This window comes from Rattus norvegicus, chromosome 19 (genome assembly GCF_021556685.1).
Source record: "Rattus norvegicus strain SHRSP/BbbUtx chromosome 19, alternate assembly SHRSP_T2T, whole genome shotgun sequence".
NCBI lineage: Eukaryota > Metazoa > Chordata > Mammalia > Rodentia > Muridae > Rattus > Rattus norvegicus.
This window is the reverse complement of record NC_141552.1, coordinates 44,542,844-44,560,662: the sequence shown is the minus strand read 5'-3', so window position 1 is coordinate 44,560,662 and position 17,819 is coordinate 44,542,844. Positions and strand designations below refer to the sequence as shown.

Sequence of the window (17,819 nt, the reverse complement as noted above, 5' to 3'; positions counted from 1 at the left end):
CACCAAGGCTACACAGATAAACCTTCTATCAAGAAAATGAAATAAAGACTAACTGGAGGTCAAGGGAAGGCTCTTGAAGATTCCCAAAGAAATGTCAGCACAGGAAATAGTCAGCTTTATGCCTTTCCTTTCTTGCCTCTGGGTAAGCAGCTTTTCCTAGGTGCCTAGTCTCAGGTTTTTACACTGAGACTTAAGTTAGACGACACCCTGAGATACTAAAAGCAATACACTATTACTACCCCTCTACTAGAATTAGCTTACCTGGATTGGAAGGTTGAGTCAATTTTCCAGAGGCCAAATACTATCTAGATGGCTTCTCAAAGCTCTTAAAATTGCTGACCTCATTTATTAGGGGGGGGAAAAAAAATCAAGACAGGAAATTGCCTTTAGGGACACTTTTACTTGGAAAATTACAACACTAGTACAAGTCAAGTCTTACACATTTAACATTTGCTTGTTGAAAGCAATTCATAATATCAAAATTAATCATGTTTTACTTTTTCTTCACAAGAACACAAAAATGAAGGGGAACTTAAAACAGAAAATTTAAAAAGGTAACACAACTTCTCTTATTAGTCCTTGATAGTTATGACAGAGACTTTCCATCTTGTGTTTCTCTGCATGGAGACCTTGATCCAAAGTCTTATTTGTTTCTAGTATCTGCTTCTGCCTCCCCCTCTATCAGATCGGCTCCCTCCACGGCCACCTCCTCTTGGTGCTCCACGGCTTGAACTGCTGTAGGAATCACGTGGAGGAGGGTACCCCCTTTCCATAGACGGGGGAAGCCCTCGTTCTTGTCTGCCGACGCGATCACGGCCACTTGAGTAGAGATCACTTCTGCTGCTTGAGTAACTGTCTCGACTTCCACCATATCCATCACGTGAGCTGCTGTAATCATCATAGCGGCTGCTTCCTCCATAAGATGGTGGTGGCCCACGAGTAGGGGGCGCACTGCGCGAATTTCCATAGCTCTCATATGAATCTCTGTAGGAACCGCCACTTGGATGATCTGAATACTCACGATCCCGACCATATCCATCTCTATCACCATAGCCTCTTGACGGATAGTCATCTCGGGAACTGGAATGACTGTAATCGCGGTAAGTATAATCTCTTGGTGGTGGTGCATAATCTCTGGTGTCTCGAGAACTTGGGTAATCTCTGCTTGAATAGCTGTCTTTTGTAGAATATCCATCATCTCTTGGGGACAAATAAACATCTCTGCGAGATGGCAGGGGTTCCCTTCTTGGTGGGCCTCCATAGCTATCTCTTCCACGGGACACTGGCGTTCTTCCACCCATTCCACTGCTGCTTCGAACTGGTCCTGAAGGTGTTGATCTCTTAGGAGGGGGACCCCCGCTTCGTGGTGGTGGTCCTCTTTTTACTGGAAGTGGTCCCCTGGAAGAACTCATGTTAAAGTTCATGGAATAACCACCGTCATCCATGTATCCTCCACGTGAAGGGGGTCCCCTAGTTCCTCCACTTCCTCCTCGAAGACCTCTGGGAGGGCCTCTGCTTCTTGGAGGTGGAGGTGGTCCACGCCTGCCACTTTCAAAAGATGGTTTGGTAGCTTGCTCTACCTTAATGGCTTTTCCATCCAAAGACTTTCCATTCATATCTCTAGCTGCATCTTTAGCATCTGCTGGGCTTTCGAAGGTAACAAAAGCAAATCCTCTTGATTTGTTGGTCTCACGGTCTTTCATCAAAAGTATTTCCACTATCCGTCCATACTTGCCAAATACTGCTTCCAGGGCTTTCTCATTTGTTTCTGTATTGAGCCCACCAATGAAGAGCTTTCCTGGGCGATCTGCTTCAACCATCTTTCCTTCCCGCTGGTAAGAGTCGCAGGGACGGTGAAGGTCTCAAGCTCCTCTACAAGCTCGCCAAAGGGGCCTTCCAAGTAGCTCACCGGTGACAGCTGCTGGGTCTCAGAACAGAACAGAAAAGCCACTAGGACTACTGCACACGAGCACCTGTGAATATTATTGTATTAGTTTCCTCAGGCTGCTGTAACTGCATTGTGAAAGGGCTGGGGGTGGGTTATAAAACACCGATTTTCTTATAGTTCAGGAAGTTACGAAGTATGAAGGTTTCTACCAGAAGTCTTAATAAAATTCTGTACCACAACTCCCTCCTAGCTTCTAGTGGTTGTCAGTAATTCATAGAATACTTTGGCTTATAGATATCTCAATCCAGTTTCTGCTTCCACCTTACATGGTACTTATACTTCATGACATTCTGAAGAACCGCTGCTGATCATAGCCATAAACATCTGATTTCTACATCCAAGTTCCGAGGTCATTGGACCACGTGCCTTTTATAGGGGACAGTACCGAACAGTTAATTTGAGAAAGGATACAGGCTCATATAATTAATCTAGAGGAATCTGACCCACTATTCTGGTTAGGTTCTAAATCCAGGGACAAGTGTCTTTTAAAGATACATGCAGAAAAAGGCAATGTTGAAGATGGATGCAGAGGGCAGCATGTGAAACATGGAGGGGAATGTGATGCCGAACCAGGCAGAGACTGGAGCATCAGAACCTTAAATCAAGGAAGCCAGGGAATACCGACAGTCAAGAGAAGCTGGAAAGAGCCTTTAGAACACATGGCCTTCCAACAACTCCATTCTGGACTTTCTTATTCTGCAACAGTAAAACATGTCTATTGTCTGAGTACAGCTACCTCCGAGGGGGCTATTTGTTATAGCAGCCCTAGCAAACTAATACAGTCCTTGACAATACAATTCACAATGAACTAACGTCAAAATATTCTATGAATTAAAATTCTGTTCTAAACAGGTTGAGATCTCTAGAAAGAATCTGTGAGCAGACTTACTTAAGCCAGCACTATCTCTGTGATGACCTTTTAATTTGAGAGTATTCGATGGCTGAGGCAGATTTTTTTCTTTTGAACCGAGAAAAATTACTGTAAGAAAATTGTTATAAATTTTGCTTCCTAAAACTCCACTTACCTTGTGACTGTCTTATAATAAGGCTTTATCACATTTCATGTACTTCTTTTGCCTGGTAAATTGTTTAGTGTCTCCCTATTAAGTTCTTTTTATCTTGAGATTAGCTTTTCTTCTTGCTGCCTGATGCGTAATGACCCGGCAGTGGGGGCTGTGCAACTGAGAACTGATAGCATAACTGCTTAAAGCAGCTTAGTTTTTGGATAGCGAGTCATGTCAGCAAGATAAAAGTTAAAAAGAGCAAATTGCATGCCGAGTCTCTTTCAAGCTTTGAATGCATTCAGAATGAAAGTCTGGTACAATCTCTTTCTTTCGAACGTTACGTTCCATAGTAAACTATTCAAGTAGCTGATAACCAGGCTGCTTCAAAATGTCCCACAATACTTTGTTCCTTTCTTTCTTTGGGTGCATAAAGAGGAAGGGTTGATGCTCGGAAGACCATTTGTGAAACTATGTCATAGATTCGCCAAATTGCAATGCAAGAAGCCGAGGGGGGAGGGGGGCGGACATCAGACCCTCCACCCTGCATCTTGCCCTCACTGCTTTTGTTCTGAGTTCCTGGCCCCCTCTCAGTTGTCCTGTTGCTTTAGTGGTTCGGGGTCAGGCAAGGCCCGCACCACGCGGCCTCCAGAATCGCCCGCCCACGCGCGGCACACGGGTAGGGAGGAGCTTGGGTCGCTCTCTCACCGCCCCCCAGGGAAGATTTGCTCCATCCCGGCCGTCCTCCCCACTCCCGAGGCGGGTTTTGGCCGGGAAGGCGGTCGGGCAGAAAGGCCCGGGCAGGCCACCGACCTGGCGGGAAGGCCCGGCCCGCCTTCCCCGCCTTCCCGCCGCTGCTGCGGGAAGGCGGGGGGCCTACCGTCCAGGAAGTCTGCTCGGCCACCGATTTTCAACCTACCCACGGGGTTAATGCTCCCCCAACTAGGAAGCCACTTTCCCGCGCCGGTCGCCACACGCGTCTGCCGCCGCCGCTCCCGCCGAGAACCAGAGGCCGCGAATGGCTTCCCCTCCCCCCGCGCAACGTCAACGCGACGTCGGCCGTCGCCGTAATGCCCCGAGGATGCGCGCATGAGAACCGCCGGCACTGGCGCGCGCAGCTATCGCCGCGGCGCAGCCCGGTACCGGCCAGGCGCACGTCTCGCGTCTCTCGGGCTCAGAGTCGAGCGAGAGACGTTCACTGCGAGGCATGCCTCGGGGCTCGGGCCTCCGTCACTGTAGATTTACTGCAGCGACACCATAATGAGGCTGGGCGTCTGGGACGCCTCGTGCTTTTCTCCCACCGCGGGTCACCCCAAGCTTGGTCATGTGTGCACCGCAGCGGGTCCTGTTAGTGCAACCCGTGACTCGTCTCCCTTGCATCCTCCTCGTTCGCTTGTTGTGGGTGTGTCTCCGTTCTACGTGCCCTGCTCCCGAGTCCTCGGCCCGAGTGCGCGTCTATTCGGAGGCGCGTGGTAGTGATGGCGGCGCTCAGCGAGGCTTTCCCGTCACTGGATACTACTACTCCCAGCCCGCCTCGGAGCCGCCCGAGCCACCCCTCGGTCTTTCGTTTAAGAGTAGCAATTTGACTTGCTCTGCTGCATGTCTGGTGGGACCGAGGAAAGTGTGGAGACGCCCCGGGGATTTAGGGATCGCAATTTGGAAATCAAGCCAGCCAAACAAATAAACAAAACCCACCCGCCCTAACAAATATGAGGCTGCTGGAGAGGGTGAGGAAAGAATGGTTCATGGTCGGGATAGTGGTGGCGATCGGCGCCGCTAAGCTGGAGCCGTCGGTCGGAGTGAACGGGGGTAAGTGCCGCACCTCCGCCGGCTGCCACGCGCCGGGTCCCACTTCAGAACTCGTCGGCGAGTCCTCCGGAGGAGCGGCCGCCCCGGCTGCGGTGCAGACCTCTGCCCTTGCAGCGCCCTGACCAACCCCTGTGCACGTTGAGAGGGGCTTTAGCAGGTTTTTTTTTACTTGCTAGCCCAGGATGGGATTAGGAATGGGGCACGGGGATGGGAGTGCAGGTTGCCTTTTCTGCGGGCAATCAATGACTTTTGCTCAGTGCCGGGAGTGAGGTTACAGAAACTGAAAGTTACTCCTCTTGTTCTCAGAGTAGCATCCCATCCCAAGGGACTATAGGTTGCCAGGAGTTCTTTATCAGTCCTGGAGTGGACCTCATTATCTAGTCTATTTCCGATTCCTCCCTTTTGCACCTTAAGAAAAAAGGCTGTTGGAGAGAAAGGGGTGGAGGTTATTGGGGCGGGGGAGGGGGGAGAAGAAAAAGGAAAACAGGCAAGGACATCCTTGCTCCAAACTTCGATTTTTTTGGTGGCTCATGTGTTGGAGAGCAATAGTCTGCCTTAGTTGCTGACAGTCCAAAACTCCCATTTCTACTGACACGTTGCACTCTTTCCTTACAGGACACGACTTCCGTGTGCTGCTGGGCTGCTGTAGCAAGGCAGCCGTCTAACAGTTGCAGACTGTGTTAGACTATGCATAGTGTATGTTTTGGCAAGGAAGTGTGGATGGGTTAAAACCCGGCTCCAGTCCCAGAATAGTAGGAGCTTTGTAATGTGCCTGTGGACACGGGTGAGAACATGGGCCCCGTCACTGGCTTTTTACACTCTCTTTCCCCCACCTTCAGACACCCTTGTCCCGCTTTTCATAGATATTAATTGAGTTTCTTCAGTTCATTTGTTTTTGACCTCCAGTGTTAGGTTCCAAGTTTACTGACAGATCGAATATATCAATCATGTCACGGACCCAAATGAGGACAGAAGAGAACAGAACACACACACACACACACACACACACACACACACACACACACACACACACACAGAGTCTTTTTCAAGAAGGAGGTGCTCGCGTGGATATTTGAAGTTGTACCTTCTTATTAAAACCTTACAGAAGTGAATGATCTCTTGGAATAGTGTTTTTTCTTCCCCCATTTCAAGTTTTTCCATTTAGAAGTAACTTCTGGAATCGTTTGGATGGAATTATTTAAACAGCAATTTCGGATAGGAAAGCTTTCTATATTTAATTTTTTCCCTTTTAAGTTTAGCATATCTTAAAATTTAAATGCAACATAGATTATGTATAATTACCAGTTAGTTTTAGGTACAACCTTTCTGTGAGCCTTCGGGAAACTGTGAAGTTGGGAGTTTGAGTTCTGTCAAATGAAGGTGGAGCCTCTTGTCCCTGGAGCTGGGAGAAGTGAAGTTCTGTCTTTGAGGGGGACCCACAATGCTTCACGGTACTGGTTTCAGTGAGATCTCTGCTCAGCATTGAGATGGAGTTCCTGCTGACCTGTGTGGCCCAGCATGGCTGGGTTTGCCACATGTCCTCCCTTGCCTTCCCTGTGTGGACAGGAAGGTTCTGATGGTGAATCGGTCCTTTAAAGTTTCTGGCAGAAACAAGATGGATTCTGTGATCTCAGTTATTCTCTTGGACTCTGTTATTGAACTTTTCTACACTATTGTGTGTTAGAAATACTGTTCCATTTCAACAATCCCTATGGATACAGGATTTTTTTTTCTTCATGAAAACGTAGAAGCAGGCCAGTTGTGGGTGGTGCCCAACTTTAATCCCAGCACTCAGGAGGCAGAGGCAGGCAGATCTCTGAGTTCGAGACCAGCCTGGTCTACAGAGGTAGTTCCACAGAGAAACTCTGTCTTGAAACCCCAAAATAAACAAATAAACAAAAATTTAAAAAGTAGGAGCAGAATGTTTCCAGTTAGAAGTAACTTATAAAATAATTTAGATCAGGATCCCCCCCCCCCTTGACTAGAATATTGGGGCGGAAACAGGGTGTTAGCATACACAAATTAAGCACAGGCACACACTCTCAGAATTGACACCCCCACCCCCAATGCTGTGTTTGTAGATGTTGAGGCCTGACCACATCAGAGGTTAGTTAGGGAACAGTGGAAACTGGGGCTTCCTCTTTTATAACAACAGTGGCAAAAACAGAGAGAGGGAGAGGAGAGAAAGATTAAATATCACTAGAGAGAGATAAAGAGAAGGCTCTGTGGAATAAAAACATTCCTGTACTCTATAGTTTTTAGTCTAAGGGAACTGTGCTGAATTCACTAAATATTAGACAACTTTTCATGTGTTTCTTCTAGGGCCCTTGTATAAAAATTACTTGTCTTAAGAAGAGTCAAAGGGGTTGGGGATTTAGCTCAGAGGTAGAGCACTTGCCTAGCAAGTGCAAGACCCTGGGTTCGGTCCCCAGCTGGGGGGGAGTCGAAGGCCTGTAATTTTCTGTGCATGTCGTTGGGTTAGTTCAGAGCTTTATATTCCGTGACCATTTCAGCTGGTGGTCTGGTCTGATCTGTAAAAACTGAAGTCAAAACTGTCCAGCAGCACTTCCAGCGAACCCCTCAACAACAATTAAAGATGTAGAGTAGAAATATCACTGGACGTTTCCCCTCACATACTTCTTTTTTTTTTTTTTTTTTTTTTGGTTCTTTTTTTTTGGAGCTGGGGATCGAACCCAGGGCCTTGCGCTTCCTAGGTAAGCGCTCTACCACTGAGCTAAATCCCCAGCCCCCACATACTTCTTATAATCCCTAAAGCATTTCTTTTAGTTACTGCGTGATGAAAATGTGATTTATTTTTATTTTTATTTTTTTGAGACAGGGTCTCACTCTAGACCCCTGGCTGTCCTGGAACTTGCTGTATAGATCAGGCTGGCCTCAGCTCAAGAGATCTGCCTGCCTTAGCCTGCCAAGTGCTAAGATTAGAGGTGTGTGCCACTACACACGGCTGGAACTGTGAAATGTGGTTTTAAGGTGTGCTCAGATTGTGTTCTGTGGATTGACCTCAAGTTGTTAGGCTTGGTGACAAGCACCTTTACACACTGTGGCCATCTTGTCAGGCCGGGAATGCAAGTTTTTAAATGTATACACAAAAATAGACTCTCCTACACGTTCTTTTACTTAGTTAGTTAATTTACTTAGTTGTTTTGGGGCAGTGTCTCATTTAATTTAGCTCTGGATGGCCTGGGACTTGTTATGTAGACCAGGCTTATCCTCACACTCACAGAGCTCTACCTGCCTCTGCCTCCCAAGGGCTGGGATTAAAAAATATGCATCTCCATGCCTATCCTCTGCCTTTTTTTAACTTTTTTTTTTTTTTTCCGGAGCTGGGGACCGAACCCAGGGCCTTGTGCTTGCTAGGCAAGCGCTCTACTACTGAGCTAAATCCCCAACCCCCCTTTTTTAACTTTTTAAAAATTATTTTATTTTATTTTATTGGCTGTTCAGGAACTCTCTCTGTAGACCAGGCTGGCCTTGAACTCACAGAGATCTGCCTGCTTCTGGCTCCCAAGTGCTGGGATTGAACCCCTCCCCCACTCGGCATGCTTCCCCCCCACCCCCCCATTTTAAAGAGAAGTATTGGTTCTTTTCATTTTACTAATAAAATACTTATTGCACCTTATCTGGTATAATGTTTTGATGACTGAACTGAGTTTTTTTTCTGGTCATTTTGTTTTATTGATGTTGTGTGTGGAACCCAGCTTTGTACAGGAGACTCTCTGAACCCCTGAGCCACAGTCCCCCTTTGTGGTCCCCTCCCCAACCCACAGTCTGGAAGGGAGTTGCTGTGCACGGCCTGCAGTCCTAGGGTTGGTGTTTGGAAGTGAGATTGAGGATGCTGCTAGTTCTTTAGCATTACAAAAGGGTTCCTTCTCTCCTGCCTTCAAAAGGACTGTGTGAGGCCAGCCAGGTGACACACTTCTTTAATCCCATTGTTAGGAGGCAGGGGAGATGGATCTCAGAGCTGGAGGCCAGCCTGGTCTACCTAGTGAGTTCCAAGACAGCCAGAGCTCTATAGAAGAGACCCTGTCGTCTCCAAAAGCGGAGAGCAACAACAAAGAATAGCTTTTAGATAGAGGTCAAAATGGCTTCATTTCTCAGTGGCCCGTTTTCCTTTTGATTGAGTGAGTGTGTTCATCCCATTTCTGTTGTCTAATACAATTTGAATTGTGTTTAAAGGCAAAGGAAAACACCAACCATCGAGCTTTAGAAAGGTCTGAACCTTACTGTCTGGTGACCTGGAAGACACAATTGTTAGTTTGTAAAAGTGACAGATTATACCCTACTCTCGGCTCTCTCCGCTCTTAAGGATTTGCCTAGTTTTCATTTTGCCTTGGTGACCTGTAGCCAGGAGGAGTTCCAAACAGTTGTGTGTGTCAAGGAGGTGCCTGTGTCTCTCTAATCCAATGCCCCTTTCTCCTTGACCAGTACCCTCTAAGTTATCCTGGAATAGCCCCACTGCATTTCTTGGTTTAGGATTATTTAGATCTGCAGCTAGTGTAAGCTAGAAGTCATTGTGACTTGTCTCTGGAATTTGAAGCACTGACAGTTCAGGATTGAATGTCTGATTGACACGCCTCGCTATCTATGTCCCTGTCTTTGGAGTCACCCCCATCTTTTGCTAGCAACCATGTCACTAACTGACTCTTCCTCACTAGAAATTCTCCTTGAAGCACCACTGTGGACAGAGCGTGCGTGGACAAGGACAGGGTCTGAGAAAGTGAGGCTCTGGGTGTAGGGAGTACAAACAACAGAACTTCAGAATTCAGATAGTTAGAATTTCTGGGAGCAATCTACCCCTGATGTGAGTCAGACTTCTTGCCTCTACATTCTGCTCCTTAGCTGACTCCCCAGTTGTTGGAGAAGTGTATGCTGATACACTGTTGAGACTGATAGGCTCACAATTCAGACCAGTGCGCCTCTTTTTAAAAGCCACAAGTGGGATGCCTGTCATGCTTGTCCCTCGGAGTTCGGTTATTCCAGTGAGAGACTGGAACACTGCATTAATGTCAGGCATATGAAATAGTTTATTCCATTGTTTCAGGGAAATTGTCGCCATATAAATATCTAAGACATTGATGACTTAACAAGTGTTTGCTGAATGAATAGTGATATCTTTCAGAGTTTGGTCATCTATCCATATCAATATGTTGAAAATATTGATAGAAATGGTAGAGGAGGGGCTGGAGAGGTGGCTCAGTGGTTAAGAGCACTGACTGCTCTTCCAGAGGTCCTGAGTTCAAATCCCAGCAACCACATGGTGGCTCACAACCATCTGTAATGAGATCTGATGCCCTCTTCTGGTGTCTCTGAAGACAGCTACAGTGTACTCATAGACATAAAATAAATAAATCTTAAAAAAAAAAAGAAATGGTAGAGGATTTTGGGATTCTATGATTGTAAGATATGTTTCACATACATACATACATACATACATACATACATAGTACATACATACATACACGATTGTGATCCTCTTATTTGACTTGAAGCAAAGTAGTCTAGCAACAAAATGACTAAAAAAGAAACCCTCACAATGACATAAATTTATTCCCTCACAGTAGGCCAGAGTTCAAAGACAAGATGCTCTCCAAAGCCTCTGGGGCCCTTGCTTTCTTTGCTTCTTCAGTGGTGTTTACTTTTGGCTTTCCGTAGGGTGTGGTATTATAACTCCAGTCTTTGCTCTGACCTCACTATGTATCTGCATACAAATAGCCCTTTCAGAATACCAGTCACTGAGGCTGCCTGCCGATTGCTCTGTGGTAGAGTGCTTGCCAGTTTGTATGAGACCTGAGTTTTATCCCTGGTACTGCAAATCCAAGCACACAGGCAAGCATAGTTGTTAGATAACTGCACACTTGCAGTGAGACCCGATCTTAACTTGATTTCCAAGTACCCTCCTGCTCATAGATTCTGTGTAGATATGACTTTCAGGAATCCAGTACAGGAGACCTAAATAATATTTACCCCAGCTTCACAGCCTGGGCACTGTTGACATTTTGGACATGACAGTTTGCTTGTAGGTGTTATTTTATGCTACCAGGAATGTCCAGCAGAATTCCTGGCCTCTGTGAATCATGCCAGCATCATGCTTGACCACTCAGGGGTTTCCTAACATGGCTTGATATCTCAATGGATTGTTGGGTAAGGTCTTTCATTAGAGGATAATGTGCTCAACCAGAAAGCCATGGTGCTTACCTTGACAGCTTCTCTGCAGTAAGGAAGTGTCTCACAGAGGATGCTTCCCACGGGGAGTGGGCCGCAGGGGTACAGTGCTAATGCTGAAAGTCTTCTTTTCTCCCCTCTTAGAGAGCCTTCTTTCAGACCCACTTCTCTGCTGCAGACTCACTAACAGTAACTCACTGCTCTCTTCTCAGGACCACTGAAGCCAGAGATAACTGTGTCCTACATTGCTGTTGCAACGATATTCTTCAACAGTGGACTGTCATTGAAAACAGAGGTACTGTCACCTGGGCCCATGAAGAACAGTGCGGAAACGTTAGCTTGTCCTGAATGCTGAAGTTCCAGGGGCCTTGAGTGAGGCTACTCACTGAGGCTTCACTGACACAGTGGCGTGGATAGGAGCAGGACTCACGCACGGGCTGCCTCTACCTGCACACAGGAACTTCACCTGAGGGTTGGGGCCCAGAGGTGGATTAGAATGAGCATTTTGTGTTTTTGATGACCAGTTTTTATTTTAATTAATTAATTAAATTTACACCCCTTCTACTGTTTCCCACCTCTTTCCTCTTTTCCTGTAACCCTTCCCCCATCCACTCTTCCTTTCTCTTCAGAAAAGGGGAGGCCTCCCATGGAAATCAACTAGCCTTGGCTTATCAAGTTGAAGTAAAACTATGTGCTTCTTCTGTAGAGCCTAGATGAGCAGCTCAGTATGGGGAAAGGGGCCCAAAGGCAGGCAGTTTAGTCAGAGACAGTCCCTGCTCCCACTGTTAGGAGTCCCACATGAAGACCAAGCTACACAACTGTAACATATGTGTAGAGGACCTAGGTCAGTCCTATGCAGACTCCCTGGTTGGCAGTTCAGTCTCTATGAGTCCCTATGGGTTGGCTGATTCTGCAGATTTTCTTGTGTCCTTAACTCCTCTGGCTCCTTCAGTCCTTCCCCTCTTCCACAGGATTCCCCAAGGTCCACCTAAGAACATGTGTGGGGAGTGTGATGGCTTGCATATCCTTGGTCCAAGGAGTGATACTATTAGAGGGTGTGGCCCTGTTGGAGTAGGTGTGGCACTGGGTGTGGGCTTTAAGACCCTCTTCCTAGCTGCCTGGAAGCAGTCTTTGAAAGATGTAGAACTCTCAGCTCCTCTTGAACCATGCCTACCTGGATGTTGCCATGTTTCTGTATTGATGATAATGGACTGAACCCCTGAACCTGTAAGCCAGTCCCAATTAAATGACCTTATAAGAGTTGCCTTGGTTATGGCTTCTGTTCACAGCAGTAAAACCCTAACTAAGGTGGGGCAGGGGGTGGGGAGTGGGTGGATAGGGGTGTTGGACTGTGAGGAAAGGAGGGAGGGGAAAACTTTGCTCAAGATGTAAAGTAAATAAATTAATTTAAAAAAAGTAAGCTGGGGGGGCCTGCTTCTGGCTTCAGAGGCTGAGTCCATTATCACTGAGGTCAGGAGCTTGGCAGCAGACAGACAGACAGACAGGCATGGTGCTGGAGCAGCAGACAGACAGACAGGTATGGTGCTGGAGCAACAGATAGACAGACAGTAGCTGAGAGCTTATGTATTGAGACAACGGCTGTGAGGCAGAGTGCTAACTGGGCATGCTTAGTTGAAACTTGGAGCTTCAAAGTCCACCTGGGAGGCCATTCAAACCACCACACCTTGTATTTAGGATGCCGAGGTGTACAATTGCCTTGAGTTTGAAGTTAGCCCTGGCTACACAAACCAAGAACCAAGAAACAAATATTTCTCTTTAAAAATCAGGTTTATTTTTAGTGATATATATAAACATAAACTGCGAATATGTTTTATTGTGGTAATGAACTAAAGTACCCACTTGATATTTTTCCTAAACTGTGGAGAAAGCTGCAGTGCAGTGTTCTGCTTGAGTGTCCTGGGGTTCTTCAGGGAGTTTGGTCCCCATAACTTTCGTGACCACTTTGTGTCAACTTGACACAAACCTTACGGTATCTAGTCACATTGTTATGTCAACTCTGAACTACTTGTTAGAAGAGCACATCCCAGGGGCTGGGGATTTAGCTCAGTGGTAGAGCACTTACCTAGGAAGCGCAAGGCCCTGGGTTCGGTCCCCAGCTCCGAAAAAAAGAACCAAAAAAAAAAAAAAAAAAAAAAAAGAAGAGCACATCCCAGCATTCTGATCACTGTTTGGTATTTCGACTGAGAAGTCACAGTGCGGCATGCATGGTGCCTGTGACCCAGTCCTTGCTGATGTGCATTCTCCCCAGCTATTGTCAGAGCAGCAATGGATATAGATTTGCAAGCACATGTGTGCTGGGATACGGAATCCCTCAGGATGTGCCCAGGAACACTGCTGGGTCATAGGATGTATTTTGGTGTGATGTGAGTGAAGATTTTGTTGGTCGCTTTTTCTTGACTTGACACAAACCTAGAGTCATCTGGAAAGAGGGAACCTTATTCAAGTATTCTCTCCCTCAGACTGCTTGTGGCAAGTGTATGGGGGCATTTTCTTGATTAATGGTTGACTATGGGACGGTCCAGCCCATTGTGGGCCTGGTCTGAAAGAGCAGGCTGAGCAAGCCTTGGAGAGCAAGTCAGTAGGCAGCTTCCCCAGTGCTGTCTGCTTAGTTACTGCCTCTGGGTTCCTGGTTGACTTTCTGCCCCTCACGCCCTCAGTGATGACTGTAATAGGGAAGGAAGCATAAGGTGAAATAACCCTTTCCTTCCCGAGTTGCTTTTGGACATGGTGTTTACCACAGAGATAGAAAACAAACTAAAGTTAGCTACCTCCTGAGAAGGTAGTGCTGTTTATTAAGAACACGAGAGACGGAGTTTACTACGTTTTTTTCACCCTTAAGGTATTGGGCTGTTACAAATCTTTTCATTGGTTGCATTTTTGTTATACAGAGGATTAGTGTGTGATGTTTAGAACTGATAAATTTCATCCTAACAATTGTAAATATTCTCACTGATTGGCTCCCTCCCTGAAGATAACTGATTCGGATGTATTTTCCCGTTCTATTCATTATGGGTCCTTCGGAAATGTAGGTTAGAAGTAACCATTGTTAGAGGGAATAGGCCTTTTCTGTGAACACCTGAGTTCCACAATCGGTTTTCAGCATGGGCTCGGGGAATGCAGAATGGCGTTTGCCATGCTGTGGTCCAGGCCAGACATGACTTGGAGGTCTTTCTCCTGGCCTTGGTTAATGCTTTGTGGAGCTGCTGCCTGATGAAAGTCCTCTGCTTGGGACATTGCTCTAACTGTGTCCCCTGGTATCCATTTAGTGGCTGCAGCTGTTATTTATGCCATGGGAAATCTGTCAAGAGGCTTCACATCTCTTACTCCTTAGCGTCTTACTTAATGTTATTCTGTAAAGCAGCCAGTGCGCTGTAAGGGTAGAGGACTCTCCGTGTCTCTGAGGACTGACTTCTGTGAGCACCTAGGAAGCCTTCAGCTTACCCAGCTAGTTTGGATGTAATGGTGATAGGCTTTGATCCCCTACTTTATTGTGCTATCTGAGTAGCCATCAAAGCCATTTCCTCCATCAAAGACCCTTTCAGACCATACAGCAGTCAGTCACTTTCAAAAGCCATTTAACTTAGATTACATCAGAGCACAGTGCTAGGCCATCTCTAAGCCCTGCTGTCTCCTGGGCAGCAAGTAGGGAGGAGTGGTTTGTAATGTGGTTTTTACTTAGTAATCCTAAGTTAATTTTGACGGGATCTGTGACTTTGTGGTCATTATTTTCCATCTCATTTGGCCCTGGAATGGCGTGCGCTTTTGTCCCTTTGGATGGTGGGTTATTGGGTTGCTTCTTTCCAGAGCATTTGTCCCACTCAGCCCTTACATCGAACATTCCATGGTTACCGTTCATTCATTTAATGATGTGTAATCCAAAATTAGCTTATATATTTATTATTTTACTTTGTGTGTATGTATTTGTATATATGTGTGTGTGTGTGTGTGTGTGTGTGTGTGTGTGTGTGTGTGTGTTTGGCATATGTACCTGTGGAGGCCAGGGGTCAATGTCTGGTGTTCTCTGTTGCTTTCCACACTAGTTTTTGAATCCAGGTTCACCCATTGGCTAACCTGGCTGTCTGTTGAGCTTCAGGCATCCCTCTCCCCTCTATGTTCTAATGTACTCACACGATTTACCACGCCCAATGTTTTGCATAGATGCTGGGGAATCCAATCTCAGGTCTTCATGCTTGTCCAGCGGGCACACTACAAACTGACCCATTTCCCCAACCGTTTTACTGATTTATGAGCACCATAAAGGGCCCTATGCTAATGCAAGCCAAATCATCAGCTTTATGACTGTTGGTTTCTAATTTTTGAAAACCTGTTGAAATTATTTTGGAAATGTTAAATCGAAGTACAGTGAAATTAAATCTAACTTTATGTTTAGCCAACATAGTTGTTACTGTCACATCTCTGTGACCAAAATTCCAGGCAGAAACAACGTGGGGGAGGAAAGGCCCTGGGGCCAGGGAAAGCACCCTGAGGCAGCTTTTACCAGCCAGGGTGTGGGGTGGAGGCGTTCACATCATGGAAGACCGGAACAAAGCAGAGATTGCGGGTGGGACCGAGAGCCAGGCTCTAACCTCTGTTAGGTCTACTTCTGTTAGCTATCCTCTTTCTCCTAAAGATTCCATACCCTCCCAAAGTCGTGCCTAACAACTGGGAAATACATGTTTAAAATGTGAGCGTAGGCGGGGTTGGGGATTTAGCTCAGTGGTAGAGCGCTTGCCTAGCAAGTGCAAGGCCCTGGGTTTGGTCCCCAGCTCCAAAAAATAGAAAAGAAAAAAAAAATGTGAGCGTAGGACTGAGGGACTGGCTCAGGGGTACAGTGCCTGCTTGTGTGAGCAACAGGACTTGAGTTTTAATCCTCGGGAAAACAGAACTGATGGGCGGTCCCTTGGATCCCAGGTGTCATCTACCTCGGATGGCAAGCTCCAGGTTCAGTGAGAGACGTCTCAAAAAGGAAAAAAAGGTAGAAAGTCACAGGGGATGCCCGTGCATGCGCTGGGCACCTACGTGTGTGCGCATGTGCAAGTACACACACACACACACACACACACACACACACACACACACACACACACACACACAGAGGAATAAGCTCCTTAAAGAATTTGTAATGGACTGTGGCAAGGCCAGTTCATTTAAACTTGGGCCCGAATTGGGCAGAATACACAGGTTTTCTTTGTTTCTCTAACCTGATGATGACTTCTGAAATCTCAGTAGCCGAGCTGTAAAACAGCAAATGCTAGCTAAGCTCTTGGTTCGTGCAGCTTGTCTCAAGCTCAGATGCTGACTCTCAGAAAGAAAAGCCGAGAAAGGTCAAACAAGGTCTGGGGGAATCGACGTGTAAATAACGTATTTCTGCATCCTGATCCGAATCCTGGTGTGAAGCATCTCTTGCTCTCTGAGGCCCTGCTTGTTGGCAGTGTGTGCTGTGGATTTTGTACTGCGTCTAACCAAACAAACTGCCCCCACAGAGCCAGTCTTCAATTAGCCGTGGTGGTATATTCCAATATATGGCCTTAAATGCACATAAGTAAGTATAGAATAATGCTATTTGGGGGTTTATAAGGCTTAGTGGTTTTTTATTTTCTGTTCCCTTGTTTTTCTGTGTGTGTCTATGCATGTCTGTGTGCCCTCGTGTGTGTATGTAGTCCAGAGGACAACTTCCAGTGTTTCTCCTCAGCCATTGTCTCTGGTCTCCCACCCCCTTTATTTTGTGACAAGGCCTCACTGGCCTGGCACTCAATGAGTAGGTTAAATTGTCTGGTCAGTACACGGCCCAGGGGTCTGCTTGTCTTTTCTCTCTCAGCCTGGGGTTACAAGCACATGACAGCGTGCCTAGCTTTTGAAAGATGGGTCTGGGGCTCAAACTTTCACTGGGGTGCAGTGCTTGCACCAGGGTGTTGGGGGAGGGACTTGTCTAAACAGCAGGAGCTCTGCCTCTGAGCCCCTCTCCAGCCCCATTTAGCAGTTCTTTTTTTTTTCTTTGGTTCTTTTTTTTTCCGGAGCTGGGGACCGAACCCAGGGCCTTGCGCTTCCTAGGTAAGCGCTCTACCACTGAGCTAAATCCCTAGCCCTTAGCAGTTGTTGAATGAAGGAACAAGTTGCCAGCTTTCTCTATAACTTGTGCCAGTGGAGAGTGTAAAGTTCTCCTACTTCATCCCTGTCAACGTGGTTAATCGATAGTGGCATTGGTTAGACGATAGCCTATTTCACATGTGGCAGCATTCTTTTTTTTAAACTCTGCCAAACACCTGGGATAAACAATCTAAAGGGAAGAATGATTTATTTTGGCTCATGGTTTCATCCACTTCTGTCTATGGTTGACTTCTTCCATTGCTTTGACCTGAGGTGAGGCAGAATGTCATTGTGGCGGGGGAGGGACTGTTGTCAGAGGCTGCTTATGTCCAGGCAGAGAGGAAGCAGGGGGAGGCATACCTCCTGTGACTACTTCTTCCTGGAGAACTTAATCCCCTGAAATCAGTCAGGTGATAGGGCTGGGATATCCTGAATTCTTTTGGTTGTTTACAGAATTTGAGGCCAACCTGAGCTACATGAGACCTTGTCTCAAAACAGACAGACAAGCAAGCAAACTGGCGAGTAGACAGATAACATAGTGAATATTTGTAGCCACTTTTGTCTTTAGAATTAGTACCCAGAAATAACATTATGTTCAAGAGATTGTATTATTCTTGAAGTATATCCCCAAATTATTATTATTTTTTGATACACCTGTAAAGATACGTGCAAATGTTTTACTTGTTGCATTCTGGCAGAAAGTTTATTACGATAATCTTTAAAGGACACAGTCATCTGACATGTATGAGGGGTCTCTGAGCACACTTAAT

General features: G+C 46.4%; 2 protein-coding genes across 7 annotated transcripts in view; one reads left to right on the top strand and one right to left on the bottom strand.

The window, feature by feature from the left end:
- Positions 1-380: 380 nt before the first annotated feature.
- Positions 381-3,969, bottom strand: Rbmxl1 (Rbmx like 1). Of its 4 annotated transcripts, none has more exons than NM_001446441.1 (2): positions 2,974-3,969; positions 381-1,973 (listed from the first exon to the last, which is right to left on the bottom strand). In NM_001446441.1, the coding sequence occupies exon 2, from the start codon at positions 1,818-1,820 to the stop codon at positions 654-656; it is 1,167 nt and encodes a 388-aa protein (NP_001433370.1). In that variant the 5' UTR covers positions 1,821-1,973; positions 2,974-3,969; the 3' UTR covers positions 381-653. The 4 variants fall into 4 exon arrangements, with proteins under 4 accessions (NP_001433370.1, NP_001433371.1, NP_001433369.1 ...); NM_001446442.1 differs by having other exon boundaries at positions 381-1,927; NM_001446440.1 differs by having other exon boundaries at positions 3,869-3,969.
- A 447-nt stretch (positions 3,970-4,416) lies between these two features.
- Positions 4,417-17,819, top strand: part of Slc10a7 (solute carrier family 10, member 7) — a 224,073-nt gene continuing 210,670 nt past the window's right edge. For 2 of the 3 annotated variants that reach the window (XR_015643306.1, XR_015643305.1), the window contains exons 1-2: positions 4,417-4,758; positions 11,154-11,236. Coding sequence is in view for 1 of the 3 variants with exons in the window: in NM_001010948.2 (NP_001010948.1) it covers positions 4,659-4,758; positions 11,154-11,236 (183 nt within the window). In the remaining 2 variants the exon portion in view is untranslated. 3 annotated transcript variants of the gene reach the window in all.